The sequence below is a fragment of the Haliaeetus albicilla genome, chromosome 7 (assembly GCF_947461875.1).
Source record: "Haliaeetus albicilla chromosome 7, bHalAlb1.1, whole genome shotgun sequence".
NCBI lineage: Eukaryota > Metazoa > Chordata > Aves > Accipitriformes > Accipitridae > Haliaeetus > Haliaeetus albicilla.
In genome coordinates, this window is record NC_091489.1 from 10,790,482 (window position 1) to 10,810,103 (window position 19,622).

Consider the following 19,622-nt stretch of genomic DNA (forward strand, 5'->3'; position numbering starts at 1 on the left):
GAGGAAAGCAGAGGCAGGAGCAGGAAACCCCGGACAGTAATCAAAGCTTATCTTTTTCAGTTTAGAAATGAGCTAAGACTTCAAAGGAAGTAGTTCAAGCCCTCTGTCCTCACGGTCACTAATCACACGATCCTTACCCTTTTATGGGCAACGATATCAAATGACTTGTAACGTGGCTTGGTTTTCAAAATCCTTCAAGTTCTCACTGAAAAATCTGTGTATTCATATATATATATGGATGTGGGGACAAGTACATCGGAATCTATTCTGTGGCGAATGTATTATTTCTGCTACCAGCAAGAGTCATGAGAGATTTCTGGAGCATCTTCATCAGTGATGTAGTGAGTGACAATCAATTACAGCTGTGCAACCCAGCTGACAGACTAACTTAGCCTACAGCAGCTTTATGACTTTGCTGGCAAGAGGGGAAAAGCATTTACTTGTCCTAATAGCGTTGCTTGAGAAATCACAGATAGTAAGAACGATAAATTTGATTTTAAAGTAGCAGCTCAGTGCCAGACTGCAATTAAGGGCAAACGCTATGCTCTAGTATTGCCAAATGGTGAAACTGAAGCTTAATTTCTTCAGAAGCAGCTGGAATTTAACTCCCTTTTCTTTCACGGTTGATTGATGGCACCGACTTGCGCCGGCACCGCCGAGCTCGGTTCACCCGAGTGCAAACGTTCATTCCCCGGCCTGGCAGACGGGCAGGAAGCTCCAGAAGTCACGTCGAGAAGCCCGGCGCCCATCTTGCAGGCTATTAACTGCTGCGCGCAGTTTTCCCTCACGAAGATGCCATCTTCTCCGTCAGCCTCCCGAGAAGGCGCCAAGCAGCCTTCCCAGGAGCCCTCCCGCCGCCGCTGCTGCTCCCCGTCAGCCGGTTTCACGGCCGAGGCGGAGGCGGCGCTGCCGAAGCGCAGCCCGCCCCAGAGGAATTCCCGCTCCCGCCGGCAGGTAGCCGCGCAGCGCCCGTATCCTTCCGCCCGCCCCAGGATGCGCCGCGTCTCGCTGCCCTGCCCGCCCCGCCCCTCTGCCTGTTCGACAGGCTTTAAATCGACGTTCAGACAACCCCAGGAAACCGCCGCACCGGCCAGGCAGGGGCACTCCGGCACCGCCCGGCCGGCGGGGCGGGCGACGGGCGAGCTCGCCGGGGGCAGAGCCAGAAGCGGGCCGGGGCCGAGCCGCCCGCTGCCGGGCCGCCCGTGCCGTACCGAGCCCGCCGCCTCACTGCGGCGGCTCCCGCCGGCCCGCGCTGGCTGCGCGCGCAGCCCCCCCGCCCCTAACGTGGGGGGCGGCCCGTGGGCGGGGCAGCCGGGCGCTCATTTCCTCCTTGGGCGCCATTTTGTAGCGCAGAGAATCCGCAAATAAAGAGCGGGCGGGAGCGGCGCGCTAAAGGGAAACCCGGGCGGGGGGGGGGGGCGCGGCGCGGCAGCGACGACGACGACGTCGTCCCCGGCTCCGGAGCGGCGGTCCTTGTAGAGCTGGTTGCGGTCGCAGCGGTGGCGGCGTTTCGCCCTCGATGTGACGGGTGCGGCCCAGGCAACTAGTGTGCTGGGAGAGCGAGGCCTCGGCACCGCGGGCGGGAGGTGAGTGGCCGCGCCAGCGCTCCTTCCCGCCGCCGAGCCCCCCTCCCCCGGCACCGCCGTCTTCCCCCCCTTGGAGGGAGGTAGGGGGGCCGGCGGGAGGGACCGGGCGCCTCGCGGTCCCGGGGCGCCAAACCCCGGCAGCGGCGGCTCCGTCCCTCACCTCCCGCGGGGGGGAGGAGCGGAAGCACTTAGAGCCATTTTGTGCGAGGCCCCGAGCCCGGCCTGGCTGCTCGGCCGGGATCCTCCTCCCTCACCCTTCGGCAGCCGCCACGCCTGGGCACGGCCGCCGCCACCCCCCGCCCCCCTCACGCCGCGGGCGAGGGAGACGCGTTTCTCTCTTGTTGAAGACGAGCGAGGGCGGCCCGGCGGGGTGGGCAGTGCCTGAGCTTGGCGGGGAGGGGGGAGGGTTTCGGGGGGGGGCGGCGGCGGCGGCGGCAGCAGCCGCGGGGTCTGTCAAGCGCCTGCGGCGAGCCGGCCGGTCGGCGGCCTGCAGCTGCGCCTGGCCCGCCGCCGGCGGGGTCTCCGCGCAGGAGGCGGGGCTGCGCGGCGGGGCCTCGCCGGCCGCGGGGGAGTGTGTGTGCGGGGAGGGGGGGGGCGGCCGCGGGACCCGGCTTCAGACCGCCGTTGCTGAGGCGAGTGTGAAGTCTGCCCAGTCAGGGTGTTATTTTGAAGGGGTTTTTTCATATTTCGAGAGTTTGGAGCCTGTGCTGGGGTTTTCCCCACGGAACTCTTTTTCATATTGTTAAAATACCTGGCGGTTACTTCAGGTGTAACTAGTAAAGCAGCATACCTGATATTATTTAATTACTTTGTTTCTTAGGGTTTCTTTAATCCTTAAATTCTCTGTTTTCCAAACATTGTAGCAAAAGGTATACAGACCACTGGAGTTCCAAAAATTAAAATGCACTTTGCCCGTTTCACCACTCTTCATGTTTAAAGTGCCATAAAAGCCTAAAACATGATGAGATTACATAAAAAATTCTTCCAGTGATCATAGCAATGTTATTTTAAGTATGAAATATGGTTTTGTATTGCTCGTTGCCAGGAGCAGATACGTGGAAGGAGTGGCACATAGCAGCCGTCGTTTCCCCAAAATCGTGAAAGTGCCTAGTTAGGATAGTACAGTTAAGCTGTTTGTCATATAAATTGCAAAATATAATCGTGTTAATTCTAGTCAGTTATACGGGAATGTTGTTTATGTTGATTCTTTCTATTGTAGAAAATATCACTTCATCATGCCCTTGCAAAATATTTCTGATCTGTGTAGGAGCGAGATCATCTCTTTTAGAGGAGAGTGGAATGATGAAAAGCACCTCTTGCTGCACAGTACTTGGAAAGTTACTGTGTTAAATTCAAAAGATGAACATTTCAGTTGTAATGTTATTGCCTGTAGCATACAAATTCATCTGTTAATGAACAGAAAGCTAAAGCAAATCACAGTGACAACTGATGCTCTTAATGTTTCTGAAAAACACTGAGCAGAATGGTAGAAATATATAGCAATAATAAATTCGTAAGCTTTTGGTAGGTTACTGTAGGTGCCAAAAAAGAAGTTGCATGGGAGTAGTGAGGTGAAATTCGCTCATACAGAAAGAGTGCTAGTGTTTCTCTGTAGACGTGATCAATCTAGCTTTTCTAAAATAACCTGTAGAATATTTTTAGCTAGTGGGTTGTTTTTTTTTTTTTTTAGTGTACAGTTCTATCACTGCAAGTCTTACTGCCACCTACTATAACAGTAACTTCTGTAATGCAGTGGCCTGTAACCTCAGTCTTCAGCACTTTTGTGCTCTTGTCTGAAAGGAGGAGATGGCTTTGTAAATGGTGGTGTGCTGGGTGTAGAGGTTAGAGTTAGGTAGGTTTGGTGCTGCTGTAGAGAACTGGGTGCTGGAACCTTGCACAAAGTCAGATGATAAGAGGTAGACTACCCTTAGATGGAGCATCAGCCTTTGATTTCTTTCAGTCATGATTGTGGCATCACAATGTGTTTGTCATTGTTTTATGCTGCTGCAGGGTTCACAAGCCAAATCTTTGGGGAAACTCACCTTTTTTGGTATTTGTATGCTTCTCGTACTTTTCTGAGGAACACACAAAAACCATCGTCTGTGCACAGTTTAATCAGTGTTAGCTGTAGTTCTGTGGGATGTCTGAAAAGCATGTTTCTGTCTGTCAAGGACTTAAATCTTGCTGAGATCTTCAAGACTTACTTCCAAACACTTAAGGAGTTAAAAAATCTAAAAATCTTTAGGAAAACTATAGTGAGAGAGGTAGGCAACCTAAATACAGGGGTCATGAGCACTCCCCCTGTGATCTGAAGTTATTCTGTGTTATTTTGGATGACTGACTTGGGCACCAGCAGTTTGTATTGATAGCCTCTTCGCTTGAATATATTTAAGGTATGTTTTCAGTATAACAGTCTCAGATAAGGAGCTGCATCCAGAAGTTAAAGCAAAATGCTTGAGTAACTTGTGTGCGAGAGGGAAGGTGGTGGGGGTGGGGGGACTCAGGCTAGGGAAGCACTTAAGTGCCTCTGTGTTGCTAAGACTAGGAACAGGAAGCTGCCATTCATCGGTGAGATGCTTCTACTGGATGTTTTTTGGAAACCTTTCTGTGGGTTCTAGTGTCAGCTTTTATTTTATGAAAGGCTTGGAAGTTGTTTCATCTGTGCACTGTACTTGGCGTGGTGTTTTTTGGTAGGGTTTTTTGCGTAGCTGTTTTTTTATTATTTTTATTTTTTAACCAGGGCCTTGTTTGGTAAAGTGCTGTGTATTTGTCAATGGTTAGCGTCGGCTGAAGAGACTCTACTTCATTTGGTGTGTATTTGTTTGTCTTGCTGACAAACAATTTTAGGATTTTTTTTTTCTTAGGATTTGGAAAAGTTAAATTAGTTCATTGGGTGTTGTCGTGAAAATACCTAAGGTAGTCTGAAAGTCTTTTTGAGAAAATAAAGTATTTTTTTAACTACTTAAGAGCATTGTTTTTGTGAAGCTAAATGTTCACGGCCAAGGAGCTGACACATCCTTTCCCTGGTATATGTGCATCACAGCAGTTTTACAGGCTTGTTGAATCTTTATATATATATCTTATATATCTTACATGAATCTTGCATTACATGCAACTTTTCTGTTGGAAAGCATGTTGCAAAGATGCATTCCTCTAGCAAACCTTGCAGTCATTACTTGTATACTTATAATCTTTGCAAACTCAATATTTTTGATATAATCATAGTTGCAGGACATGCTTCCTTACCTCAAAAGGATAATACATAGTATGTCCTGTAACTCAAGGAAGTGTGAATATTTAACCTAGCACAATGCAGTCCTATTATGCCAAATGCACACAAGAGGAATTGAATTTGGTAGTGTATCCAAGCCATCTATTTGACATCTTTTCTTAAAAATGTTCATAAGGGTTTTAAAATAACTGTTTAATGCTTCCTGTGTATCTGAATCTTAAAAGTAAGAGAATAAGTACTTGGAAGAACATGTTATTTTGACATAACCCAAACATTAGTGGTAATGTTCACAAATGACTGACATTTTTTCCAAAGAGATACCAAAGTAGTAGTATAGATATGCTTTTCTCAGACCCTGATTAGCCTCTACCTCATAAAATACAATGTTAAATAGATGCAGGCACATAGGAAATGTCAGTTTGATCTAAATGTATATGGACAGAGTTGGGTGGTTTTGCTTAGTTAAATAGGAAGAATTGATTACTGTTAGGCTTTTTAGACATATAAAGGAAGTTTTGTGAACTTTTAGAAAAAATATCTGTTAGCTTTTTATCTAGATTACAGCAACAAACTTGTCATAGTGTTTTGTACTCTGGCTCTGCATTGTGTAGAGCCAGTATTTCAGTAGTGTAATACTGCAAATTAAAAAAAAAAAAGAAAAAAAAAGGTTAGAAGTACAAGTTTCTGACTTGTTCAGTATCTCATATACACTAGTAACTACACTAAATAAAACTCCTTTTTTTCTGCCCCCTCAGAGTTCACAATGACGAATGAAGAACCTCTCCCAAAGAAGGTATGTTTAAAAATACTTGTGAGATTATCCCTCTGGGTAATCATGACAGCTTGGTAAGTGTGCTTTTCCTTTTGCTCCATAGGTTCGCCTTAGTGAAGCAGATTTTAAGGTTTTACCTAGAGACGAGCTCATCCTAAGGTAAAGTAAAAAGCAGTTTTTCCATTTCAGCATTTTGGTGAACTTTTAATGGAAGATGTGTGACATCTCTCTTCCATTGCTTTTTGCATCCTTGTTCTGAAAAACTGTTTTATCCTTTTCATGGTATGTCTCTTTTGTAAAGTTCTAATCTTGTCTGAAATATTTTTATGTATAGTTTGGGGGGGAAAACACTTTTTTCCAAAGAGATAAAATCCTGAACAATATTTTGTAATACCTGAGTAGGAATTTTTTTCTTCACTTGTAACTTTAGAAGATACGGTTGCTTATGTTCCTTGCTAGATGGCAAGTTATTTTTAAACATCAGAAAAATGTCAACTCCTTGCTCCTACAATAAGTTTTAGGTTTTCTTCGTCTGCGCAGTCGTCTTCTCAGCATGTTAAGATATTAACAGTAAAATGTTAAAATGAAGTTTTCATCTCTTAGAACTTACATAAAGAAGAGCCTGGCCATCTTTTTCACCTTTTAGAAAGCTTAGTGTCACCATGGAAAAAATAATAGGCAATCCTGTCATGCAGACCACCTGCTGAAAGAAATGGACCCAAGCCACTTGTCTCTGTATACCTGAATTTCCTAATTTGTAAACAAGGAGCTAACTAAACTATGCATATGTGGATCATCTGTTATCTGCTGGAGTAGTTTGTGTGTGCATTTTGGTAAACTTTAGTTCTTGGCTTTTTGTACACTGTAAGTTATTAGCGTTATTAGGGTCTCTCAAGTTAAATGCTGCTATTTCATAGAACAAAGACTAAACTGTGTAGAAATGTGAGGCTACAAGTGCAACGCTTAATGTTTATGAGCAGCTACTCCCTCTTCTGGGCAGACTATCCTGCCAGCTACTTCTGGGATGACTGTTCTTTCCAGGGGAGTCAACATAGTCTGGCTTCGTATGTTTAAAACTGGTTTCTGGCTTCCTCCAAGTATCTACTCTTCAGGGTAGTAAAGGATAATGTATTTAAACAGTAGGAAAAAAATGTTTCTTTGATGTTAAGTGCTTTATGCCTTGTGAACCTTCTTATGAAAGCTTCTGTACTCAAGATTATCCCTGGGAAGAGTGATCTCCTAAGTCTGTAAAGCTGTGCCCTTACTTCCAGCTAGAAAATTCCTGTCAAAATATTGAAGCATAGATTTTGTGCAACTTGCTTTCTGACTGATAGTGTGAAAACAAAAAAAAGGCTTCCAACTGTAACCAGTTTCTGTTACTTGCGATGATTAGTTGCTACCATAGAAGAGATCTATGTCCAGTATATATTTAAGTGGGAATGTGATGGAATACACTCAAGGAGGTAAAGTATGTCAGCAGCTAAACTGTGTTAATGAAGACATGGGAGGGAATTTGCCAATGACAGCTGTATTGCTGTCGAATCTTCTTCTTAGTGTAGACAAAGCAACTTCTGCTCTCAGAGGCAAAAAGGTTGATTTAAGGGGAATAATTGTCCATTATACCCAGAAGTGGAAACTTAAATGCCGTTTTGGCCATGTCCATTTTATTTGTTTGCCTTACGCAGTCCTATGAACACTGTTGTTTTTTCTTTGGATGGGGTGCGTATTTAATGGATTTACAGTAAGTCCACCTTTAATTGTGATTTCACATAAAACTAGCAGTTACTACACTAACTGCTGGCTTTGTTTGTATTTTGGAATAAAATACAACACTATAATAGGTATATCATGTTTTAATCAAAGGCATCTCTACTACATTCAAACTTAGAAAAGCATGTGTTGGCCACTACTGGATTGTCTTAAATTAGGATTTGGAATGCATTTTTTTGGGGTCCATGTTTTGGTGGGGCAAATGCTTTTTAAGATACAGGCACGTGTCATCTGCTTTTGGTCTTTTAGGTAATATATCATCATTGCTGTACAATTGCCCTGAAAAAATACATACATAGAAAGTATTAATTATTTTTTATCAGTTCCTGTGCCATGAATCCCAATTTCACTGTTCTTCTTCACGAAGTACATAACTTAGATTTACTCATTTTAACTTCTGTTGACTAAACATGAGCAGGATCAACAACGTGCCTTTCAGTCTGGCCTTTTGGGAATTTCTGCTTGTCTCATTACTTGTTGCTGTGGACTCATGTCCTTCATCTTTGCCCTCCCCTTTTTAATGCAGTAGCTACTTAGCTTCTGTGTAGGTGTAGGAGCTTCTGTGAAGAAAGAAGAGCCAGGAACATGATAACAAAGCACTCTGTGGATCATAGCTAAAAATCTGATCAGTATTGCCCTGATCGTTTAGCCTAGTGGTTAGTCTGTAAAACACTGAAGCACCCTGATTTACATGAGCAGTTCTGAGGAAATGCAGTGCTTTTACTGAACTTCAATCAACATGGACATATAACCAGTCACTTTTGGAATGGCTTAGGTGCAATGCTGGGTGTGCCCTACCCCCTAAGTGCTTATCATTTATTCCTGGAAAAAGTGAACCCCAAAGCTCAGCATAAAAAAGGGGTGCTCCAAGAAAAATGGTGGGATTTATAGAAGTATTTGGAAGCCATGGAGTCTTAAAGTCTGCTTAATATTTTTAGAGAATGGAAGGAATTAACTAACCTACATAATGCTGCTCAATTACCTTCCAGTTCTTGTGAGACTGTAAGTGACCCCTTGAATGTAAATTGAATTCAGGACTGTCTTCCTAGTTCTGTGTACAGCTCTGTTTCTGTTCTTTAGTGCCTTTGCAGGTAGCACTTTAGTGAAGCTCTTCAGATTGTCAATGTTTAGCCATCAGATTACTGACACGAACTACTAAACAGATCAAGAAGCCAATACTGAGTGGAAACCAAACTGACTGCAGGAGGAAAAGCTGGCTTTTAGTCTTTGTCTTTTTTTCCCCACTTCAGTTCACCGACGAGCTGCCTGAGTTGCCTGCAGATGTACCAGAAAGGGCAATATGGGGCAAGTAGGTCAAGGCAACTCTCACATTTGCTTAAACCAGTGCATCTCTTGGATTACATGTGTGAAGAGGAGAGCCATCTCTTTCTTGGATCTTGGGAAGAAAGGCTTCAGGCTTAAGGTCTGGCCAGTGAGTTCCTATAAATCACTGGTTGGTTTAAAGAAGCTTTTGCAATTATGTGCAAATTCTTAAATAGTTTAACCCCAAACTGGATTTTTATGTCACTAAGTGTTGATTTTATCTATGTCTATTAAAAAAAGTTTAAACTAATGCAGGTATTATGTGTAGATGAGACCTGGTAGAAGGGATATATCATCTTCATGTAAGGCAAAACAGTTTCCCAGAGGGGAAGGCTTTCCTCCTGTAGTTGAAGATGTGCTAGTAGTAATCTTCACATTTTAATTCTGACATAAGGGCAGGGGGGAAGAAAGATATTTGTTTGTATCGGTACTGATTTTTTTTTTTGAACGTGTTTCTTTTACTGAACTTTAGAAGGTATTTAGGGGCAAAAATCTTTTCCTTGAAGAGCCTGTAAAGTGAGTTAGCTGGAAAACGTGTGAAGTATGTAATTTTTAGGAATGCTATTTATATGGAAACTTTCATAATTTATCAAAGGTCTTTTAATGTGTTCTGGTGTCTTATGGGGAAGCTGCATGTTTTTATGCAGAGGATTACAGTATTGCTGGATACAGTTTTCATTAAAGTTTCTAACTGGATCTTAAATAAAGACCTACTCTGTGGCATATGGTGACATCAGTGAGTTGACTTCTTCTGTTTCCTGATAGCAGTAGGGCCTAACAGAGGCTTCAGATCATACTTGCTTTTATGCCCTTTTCTTGTGTGGTGGGGTTTTTTGTTAATTTGTAGCTCTGAACCCTTGGACTGTCCTGGAGTTGTGCTTGGTAGCTGGGATTTCTAGGTGATACTACATCCACTGCTAGACTAGTCTCAGCTTCTGCTGTCTAGTTTCAACATGACGGGCTGAGATGCCACCACTGAGCAAAGGCATCATTACAACATTCCACAAACTTGCTGTCCTTGTCACCTCTTTCAGGCTCTGTGTGAAAACTTAGCATGTGAGATTCATGTAATGGGAATGCAGGCTCACTTCAGCCTTGCATGTCAGCAGCTGGGAGTCCATATTACTGAAAAAAAGCATAGAAGCAAAACTGTTGTGCATGGAGATTCAGTTGTACAATGTAAGACCAAAGTCGTGCATCTGGAAATACTGCCCTTTTATTGTTCAGGTAAAAACAGATTTTCTGTGAGAATAGGAGAATAGTTCATTTAGAGAATGGTGTTAACAGACTCAAACACCATTCATGTAGTTATTTGAGACCTAGAAATATAGAGTTTTACACCTGTCCTGTTTGTAGTATCATCTGGTCTTTTCTACCAATATAGACATAATAAACAGAGAAGGAGGAGTAAACAGATAAAAGTTAACAGTGTTCAGAGTTGGAGCACCAAAAATATTGTTAATGATCTTCAGCATCTTCGTTTTTTTTTAAAAAGCTTTGTTCTGTCATAATTTCTTCCTTTTTACTTTGTTTTGTGTAACTTCAGAAGCTACAACTTTGTAGCTTCAGATTTTCAAAGATCAGAATTCCACTTTAATTCCCTTTGTTAATGATCTGTGCTACTACTGTAAACAAGGGAAAATGATCATAGCAAAATAAGCTGGAAAGACAGTGTTTAGGAAAATAGATTATTAAAGGCACTGAGCAAGAAAAGTTACTACAAGAGGAGACTTAAGAATTTAAAAATTTCAAAAGGTGTTTAAAGTCTTAAGTCAGGAAATAGACACTTAAGTGAAAATGAAATTATCAGGGCCATCACAAGACTGTTTTTAATATACCTAAAACTAGTCAAAGTGTGTGTGTGTATATATATACATATATTAAAAAAAAAAGAAAATCTTTGTTTTTCTTCTTTAACTTGGTTTCATGAAAGTTTTTGAGAAACTGTTTTGTTGATATATTTGGTAAATATTTTGACACGTTAGTCCTCAGGATTACTGAGACCACTACAAAAATATATACACATCAGATGAAGAATCGCAACTGCAAGTTCAATTGAAAAGGAATCAGTCCCTTTTCAGTAAGGGCCTACTAATGTATTAGTTTATTTTTGAGCCAAAGTTATTTATAAGAATGGCTTACTTAATGTGAATGTTTTTAAATTTTCACTATTTTACTTTTTGTTTTGATGCTTTTAGTCTATTTGATTGTCTGTTTTAATTTTTTTTTCCTAAATCTATTGCATGAAATAAGCAATTGTCTCCAGTTGCTAACTTTCTGGTTTGCCTGAAGTGAGGTGAAAACCAGCTCAATTGCTAGAAGAGAAAATTGCTTCTGAGATCTTCTGTAGCTGTAGCAAAACTGAGATGCAGTGCATGCGTGTGAAAGTAAAGCTACTGTGGTGGGAAATGTTCAGGTTGTTTTAAAACTGATGGCTTGACTGTTGAAGAGTTCTCTGACTATGTCAGTGTGGTGGTCACAAGTTTATTCCGTACAATTCCGTAAACTTGCGTAGTGAGTTGACCTTGGCTGGATGCCAGGTGCCCACCAAGCTGCTCTATCAGTCCCCTCCTCAGCAGGACTGGGGGGAGAAAATAAAATGGAAGAAAACTCGTGGGTCAAGATAGAGGCAGCTGAATAAAGCAAAAGCCATGCATGGAAGCAAAGGAAAACAAAAGATTTATTCTCTTACTTCACATCAGCAGGCAGTGTCCAGCCATTTCCCAGGAAGTAGGGTTTCAGTGTGTGTAACAGTTGCTCTGGAAGACAAACATTGTAATAATGAATGCCCTGCCTCCCTCTTCCTTTCTCTTGGCTTTTATTGCTGAGAAGACATGTGGTATGGAATATCCCTTTGGTCAGTTTGGCTCCGCTGTCCTGGTGATGTCCCCTTGCAATATCTTACCCACCCGCAGCCTACTGCTGTGGGGGTCATGTTGGAGAGATAGCCTTGATGCTGTGTGAGCACTGCTCAGCAGTGGCCAAAACACTGCTGTGTTATCAACACCTTTCTAGCCACCGATGCAAAGCACAGCAGTATGAGGGCTCTGTGAGGAAAATTAACTCCATCTCAGCCAGCTAGACCCAGGACAGCTTGCTTGAAGATGAACTGCAACAGTCTTCACCAGGTTTTTGACAAAACATTATGTCTGAAGAGTCATGTTTCTAGAAGAGATGGCAGGCACATGACTTGAGAAATCCATCATATGGCCTAGTGCATGCTGGGTTTTCTTTTCCAGGAATTTAGTTTTTGCTTAAATACTAGCTGTTGTTGAGAGGTGACTTAGAGGTATTATCTCTGATGTTCTTGGTGACCATGGGCTGTGTGGTAGGGGGAGAGGGGGGTGTTTGTGGTTTTGTTTTTGTTTGTTTTTTGGTTTTTTTTTTTTTTTTTCCTCTTTTTCCTCCAGTGGTGGTCTGTCATGTCAACTAGTGTTTCAGGTCTTCATTTCACTTGCTCTTTGTGTAGCTCCTATTACCGGGGGGAAGGGGGGGGTGGTGGTATTATGATTTTGACAGAATTACTGTTTTCAGTCTGTAAGATGTAGCTTAGAAGTCAAGTAATCCTGCAGCTGTATTTGAAGACCGACTCTAATTTTATGTAATTCTCTCATGTAAAAATTAGGCTCTTTCTGTTTTGCTATTTAGTAGACTGTTTCAGTTTTACTTTTGAGGGATTGAAGTTTCCTGAACTAACATAGAACTTCTAGTGGTCAAACAGTGACACTTTTGTTTCTAATGATGCTCTTTTTAGAGCAGAGAGGTAAGTTAAGGATTAAGTAGGAACACAGCTTCTCGCTTCTACAGAGCTTGAGAGTTCATTCATGCTCATTTCATGTTCAGCTGAGAAGATGTAAAATTTTGTTGCTGCTAGAAGGAAGAGATCTTGTGCTTACTTTTGCTTTTCCCAATGATGTGATCTCATTTGCTGTTGCAGACCTGATGCTCTTTAGACCCTTTAACAAGCTGTTTGAATTCGCTAAATGGTCAAAAATGGTCTAGAGTTAGATTTTATTGTTTTGATTGAGATAGTGATGTTGGTAGGTTAGGGAGTTAAAATAGAGCAGTTAACGATGAGTCTGGCATAAAATAGGTGTCAGGGAGAAGGGGTAGTTGGGAGGAGGGAACAGAAACCTTCCCCCTATAGGGGTAAGCTATTAGATGAATTTATTTCATGCTGTGGAATTGTACCACCATGAGGAAGACACGTAGTTTGGAGCAAAGTATTTATTTGAAAACAAACAAACAAAACCCCCCAAAACACCGTCCTGTGAACTTTGTTGGTAAGGCATGTCATGCTAAGCTTGACTGCAGACTTTATTTGCTACTGATTTGATAGTTTGTATCAAGTGCAATACTATTTTTAAATGTGAGGTTTTCTGACTGTGTATGAATTGCTGAAATAACATGCATTCAAAGAGTTATTAAAATGTTTGGCTTCTGGTTGACGAATATAATCAGAGTATGGTCTTGATTTGAATGAGCTGGTATAACTACTTAACCTAGACTGCCAATTCTAGTGTATTGTAATACACGTCTGCTTGGTAACAGACTTAATGTTGTCTGTGTATTATGGTTTCTGTTACAGAATTCTGTTTGAATTGTTCTGCTTTGAGAATGAGATGAACCTTAGGTACTTTACACAGATAACTAAGTGTTTGATCCCAATGTTTGTCCAAAACATTACAATAAGTTTTAAGATACCAATTTTAAGTGTAATGCACAGCTACCTTTTTATCCTTTTGAGATGTAAAGTGGATTTAACTTTTTCCATGATTTAAAGCCCCTTATTTTAAAACTGGAATTGCCTTTTATGCAATTGTGTGATTCCCTCTTGACATTTTCTGATTATGGTATGAAAATACACTCTGAAACTTTAGGAATGAGATGCCTTGATTTAATAAACTGAGCTTCAGAAAATTCTTTTTTCTCTTTGTCTCTGCAATAGGTGGAAACAGTATGAAGCATATGTGCAAGCTCTGGAGGGCAAGTACACAGACCTTAATTGTAAGTTAGCTAAGTTTCAAAATGGTATGAGTTACCTGAATGTTTGTATAAAGCAGAATGTTTTAGTAATGTCTGTGCTTTCTAAAACTCTTGGAAATGAGATAATAATCTCTATGTAAGTTATTTGTTAGAAAAAAAGTCCCTGTTTTTTCTAGTGTAAGTTTTCAGTCTTTCCCAACTGTCTCAGCCACTTATTTTCCTTTGCAGATCTTACACAGTATCTAAAAAGTCTATTTTTGCATCTGTAGGACCGTCTGTACCCAGACTGCTGGAGGGAGGGGGGAAGTCTCAAAACATAACCCCACGAATAGGTGTATTTTCAGGACTTTTCCATTAGAAAGGAAATGTTATCCTCTACCAAAATACTCCATGAATGTTTGTGCCTTCAGTAGTCTCACAGGATTCTAAATCACATGGGATTTGTAGAGGTGAAGGTCTAAAATGTATCCCCAAGTAATGTTTGACCTGATTAGGTGAATTAACTATTTGATTGTCGGTCTTGTGTGGTCTTTAAAACTTGGTCTGTACTTCAGTGTTTCAAAAGAGAATGTGGGAAAAACATCCTACTCAAATGGGAAAAGCTGAACACGTTCTGGAAGTGACGGAATCACCTATCCTAAGTCACTTCTAAAAATTGTGTTGGCAGCTAGAGATAGGCTCTTTCCTGTTTTCCACTCACATTTCCAGTTTAAATACTTAAAGACTTAGTACCACTGAATTTGAAGGGTATTTTTCTGTCAACCCAAACAGATGTGTCCTTTCTTTTCTCTGTTGTTACATCCCTCTTCTACTGCCACCCCATAACGTTTGAGTTTTGGAGAGAATAAAATATAGCAGATGGAAGCAGTTGATTTTATTCTAGTCTCAAACTGTCCTAACATAGATAAACAAGTTGTTTTAACATTCTCAGTTTCTCAGTTTTTGAAACCCTAATACAGGCTGTAGTAATCAGTATTATTGAATTATCTGCAAAGAATTACTTTGAAATAATTGTCCTGAAGCAATTTGTGATGTTCTGAATTCACAGTTATAGCTGATAGTTCTCAAGTAATTAGAAAAAATAAAAAATCTTAATTATTCCAACTTTCCATTGTTTTATACATGACAAGTAGCAGAGTGAATGTATACTGTTTGTATCAGGCTGATTGCATGTGTTCCCGTTTGAATAATTTGGAAATGTGCTGTGCTGCCTTCTCTCGTATTTCATATATAAACTTTCATAAAAGTTCATGAGTCAGAAGAATTCTAGTTGTGGCTGAACTGCCATTTCTGAAGTTCTCCAGTGTCTTACTGTTTACTCATGGAGTGTTGAGACCAGTTTGAGGGTTGACCACAAATAGCACCATTTTACAGACTGCAGATAATTTTTTGCCAGAATGTAGACTTCCCCCTCCCCTACTCTGGCCTCAACATTTCTTATAGATAATGGGATAGTTCCAGCTTCCTGAGTTTCAGACTGCAAGTTGTAATAATAGTTGGTTAAACAAGCAATTTAAAAGTTATCACCTATATAAACATGAAAACATTTTCAAAAGTTTAGTAGGTCTTAAGGAAGGATCAGAAAGAGATATTTAAAACCAACTGTTGTCAAGCTTTTCTAATAACGATACTTTGCTTTTTTTCCTTATTTATGCTTATTATAGTCATGTTTACTTATGACTCTCTTGCTGTTTATGAATTGGTTTTTAGACTCTTTTAGCTGTCTTTAAAAACTGTTCATGAGAGGATGCTATAAAATGTATGCTTTTTGTGTGTTATTACTTATATTAGCTAATGATGTGACGGGATTGAGAGAATCTGAAGAGAAGTTGAAACAGCAACAGCAAGAGTCTGCCCGAAGAGAAAATATTCTGGTGATGAGGCTGGCAACTAAGGAGCAGGAGATGCAAGAGTGTACTGTAAGTGTTTGGAGGGGATAAGTGTTTTCAGACTATTACAAGAGTATCAGCTTTTGAGCCAGTAGCCTTGTGCTAGGTTTTTTGTATTATCTATAGCAGCACGTTTTCTGTGCTTAAAGAAATGGCAGGGCACTTAAACTTTCACTGAATTAATAAACATCACTTCTTAAAGTTTGCTTTTTTTTAGAATTAGTTACTTCGGTTGATTTTCAGCAGCAGTTGTGCTTGGAAGAACTTTTGCTTTAGAACCAAGGTAGTTCTTAATGAGCCATGCTTACTTTCATCTAGCATTTATGAGCTGTGTGTATATATCAAAAATGTTACTTCTGACTGTCATCGGATGCAGAAACAAATTGAAGTGTAAGGATAGGATTGAATTTACAGGGTTTCATGTAGGAGGCTTTAGTCTGATGTTTAAGTTGGATTTGGATAACAAGGTACTTGTAATCTTTCGCATCTGCTTGGCTAGGTAGAGGACAGAGCTACTGACTTTTTCAGAGGAAGTTCTTTCAAAATTTGGCAGGTCTGCTTTTTGGGGTTTCTAATGTTCTTTATACTAAATATCTTTTTTGTTTGTTTGTTACTGTTTCTGTTTCTCTCTCCTTTATTTCTGTGGGTTTTCTGTGACGCTGTTTTCTTCTGTGTTTAGTTTTGGTTTCTTGAAGCTATATTCTACCACTTTTGGACTATTGATCTTTTTTGGATTACCTTCTTAAATTTTCACCTGCTGCTTTAATTTGGCAGCTCCTGAGGGAAGATTGTAAAAAGCTGCTTATTGCTAGTTTCTGTAACATACTCCTGGGAGCTTCTCTCATGAAAAATACAAGCTCTGTGCAAAACTAATAACTAGTATTGTAGCTTTCCTCTGTTATTTTCTTTTAGCCTTCCTTTCTTTTTTCCTGTAGGTGTTCAGAGCTGTCAAGGTATAGTAGCATGACACTTAACTGTACACATTATTTTCACTGCTCTTAAGACATAAGATGACTTTAGTTCATAGTAAGCACTGGTATAAAGAGAAAAAAAGAGGGGGTAGAGCATACTTTGCAGTGGCAAAAAATGAATCGCAGAATCACTGAGGCTTGAAGGGTTGTAGTTTGTGTAGTCCAACCTTGCCTGCTCAGAGCAGGATCAGTTGGACCAGGTTACTAAGGACTGTGCACAGTCGGGTTTTGAGCATCTCAGAATGGAGACTCCAAAACCTCTCTGGGTGACCTGTGCCAGCGTTCAACCACTGTCACAGCGAAAAGCATTTTCTTATGTTTAAGTGGAATTTCCTGTGTTTCAGTTTGTGCCCGTTGCCTTCTGTGCTTTCAGTGGGCACCACTGAGAAGAGCCTGGCTCTGCCACCTTAACTCCCTCCATCAGGTATTTATGCACATTGACAAGATCCCCCTGAGCCTTCTCCAGGCTGAACAGCCCTGGTGTTCTCAGCCTCTGCTTGTATGTCAGATGCTCCAACCCCTTAATCATCTTCATGGCTCTTTGTTGGCCTCACCCTAATATGTCCATGTCTCTCTTGTACTGGGGAGCCCAGAACTGACCCAGTACTCCAGATGTCTCACCAGTGCCAAGTGGAGAGGAAGGATCACCTCCCTTGACCTGTTGGCAGCACTCCTCCTAATGCAGCCCAGGATGCTAACGAAGATCTGTTCTGGTACTATACCACAACACTTCCCTAGTAGTAAGACTACTATATTGATCCTGCTTCTCTTGTTAGTTTTACTGATAAATTCTGCTATGAGGAACAGCAGTAATAAGAAGTTTTTTTTCTTTTGAACTTCTGAGCACATAGCTGAAACAATACATACTAAAAAAATTAAAAGAAATGTAAGTTTTTCCACCAAAACCAAATTTGTTTGTACTATTTTCACCTTTCTCCCTCCCTATTTCTAAAATAATGAGTTAAGACAAAAATTTCAAGTATTTAAGGCTATGAATTTTGACAAGATTGTGAAGACTATAGGATTTTTGGCTGCACTTCATTACAGATGTTTATAGCTGTGATGTATAGGCATTCCAGAACATCTGTTTAGAACTTCTGAAGAGCTTTTATTAATTTCAGTGTACTTAAAAAAAAAACCAAAAAAACCCAGGGGAACAACCCACCAAAAAGACACAAAACCCAAACACACGCACCCAAGTGGCTTATATTTTTCTAGGTATTGACATATGAATAACATCAAGGATGTAATCTCCTCCATAGTGCATAGAGTTAGGAAGGTGCACCCTTGAAGAAGGGGGGTAGAAGCTATAATGGAGACATCGGCACCTTAAAGTGTTTCAAGTTTAAATGCTTGTAGTTTCAAGAAGCCTTGGAGGACTACTCGGCTTTGTATTAGATAGTGTTTTTTCCAGTAAAGTAACAGTAGCAAAATAAATCACATTGGATGGGATGCAAAGCTAAGCTATGGGTTGCTAAATAATTTCATAAATGAACAAAAACTGTTCACCATATGGTAAGTTATTTGACATGTCTAATTTTTAGTCCATAAAATAACATTTATTTTTAGCATAGTTAACTGTTTTTTGTAATTCATATTTACATGTAAAATGTACCAGTGATGGTTATTTATATGTAAGCCTTCAGTGTTTCCTGTCAATCTTAATTAGAAAGACTGAGCATCTATGGCATCAAGTTTTTTGAAAACTACAGATGAATATTTACCATATTACCAATGCTTTACTGTTCATATTACTCTTAATGTATTTTCGGGATGTTTTATACTTACAAAGTTATCACATTCAGGTCATGTTCAAATGTAAATTGATAAAAACTTAAAAATACCATACCATATTCAAATGGTAGTAGTTGACAAAGACATAAGTGAATTTGCGGATTATTAATATGTAAAACACCTTGCTAGTTAAAATATACTAGCTCTGTTTTAAAATAAGGTGTTATAGACTTTGTCTTGGCTGCTGTTTTAATTTGTACCCTTCTTTTTAAAAGATAAAACACAGCAAAACCTAATTCAGCTTATAAAAGTCAGCTGTCATCGTTTTGAAAGTGTAGGTGTGCATGTTGGAGTAGCAGTAGCAGAATCATTGTCCTGATTCCATTTCAGTACTCTTTGAAGAAACAAAGATGGTAGCTGAGTGCATAGCTCCATTCTCTCTCATGCTCTTTGCAGAGTCTAGCAGCAGAATATGTGGGTTTCTCTTGAGCTAGGAGCTTACTGAGAGTCTGACTGGTGTTGCAAACTTGCTCTGCATAGTTTAGGGTGGCTAACTAAAGGGCTTGATTGAAGTTTAGGTGTTTAATAGCTCATGTGCCCTATTGTCAGCAGCAGCCTTGAGTTACCTTCCCCCTAGCAGGAACAACCCCCTAAAAGAGGTTGCTGTTTTTAGCAAAATGTGGGTAAGGTATTGGCTACTGCTTCTACATAAAGCTTTGTTTCTGGCAGAGGTGGTGGTGAAGTTATTGCTACTTAGGGAAAGGTCTTAACCCCCTCGCAAGGTGCTGCACAGCTACTGTAGGTCAGTAAGTGGACAGGCATTTTGAAGTATTTGCTTCTCAAATAGGTTTTCCATGGAACAGATAACAATGAGTGGAAGCTTCCTGTGGGTGCAGCTGGAATACAGTACCTAGATAGCCATTACTCTGAATAGCCTACTTGTGGTTTAGGTTACAGCTCTGTTGTGTTTTTTTTCTTCTTTGTTATGCAGTTTCTTCGCTCCTGCTTTTTCCTTACAGGAAGGATATATAGTTGTACTTAGATTGCTTACATTTTCTGTTAAGCACCTGCGTTCTGTTTTGTTAAATTCTTCATGTCAGAGGGTCTGTTCTTTGTGGATGTCTTTGGACAGCTTCAGCTGAAAGGATTCAGCTTTTTCCAAGAATGTGAGAAGCAGGGGGTTGAAAATGTTATTGTCTTAACAATAACAACAAAAAAAATCCCCCCAAACAAAACCCTGCACGGCCCGATGTCCTCTAAATAGACTACTTTCGGTGTTCTCCTGCATTAGGTGAGAGCAGAGAGAAAGCCAATACCAAGGTTTTTATTCTGTTTGTGAAAATTCATCCCTATTTGTCC

At 40.7% G+C, this 19,622-nt stretch overlaps 2 protein-coding genes across 3 annotated transcripts in view; one reads left to right on the top strand and one right to left on the bottom strand.

Moving 5' to 3' along the window:
- Nucleotides 1-19,622, bottom strand: part of MRPL18 (mitochondrial ribosomal protein L18) — a 643,474-nt gene that overhangs the window by 26,818 nt on the left and 597,034 nt on the right. The window lies entirely within an intron of this gene.
- Nucleotides 1,343-19,622, top strand: part of WTAP (WT1 associated protein) — a 29,024-nt gene continuing 10,744 nt past the window's right edge. The window contains exons 1-5 of one of the 2 annotated variants that reach the window (XR_011325372.1): nt 1,343-1,586; nt 5,574-5,611; nt 5,694-5,749; nt 13,632-13,690; nt 15,461-15,588. Coding sequence is in view for 1 of the 2 variants with exons in the window: in XM_069786912.1 (XP_069643013.1) it covers nt 5,582-5,611; nt 5,694-5,749; nt 13,632-13,690; nt 15,461-15,588 (273 nt within the window). In the remaining variant the exon portion in view is untranslated. The remainder of the gene's footprint in view (nt 1,587-5,573; nt 5,612-5,693; nt 5,750-13,631; nt 13,691-15,460; nt 15,589-19,622) is intronic. The other variant, XM_069786912.1, reaches the window with a different exon arrangement.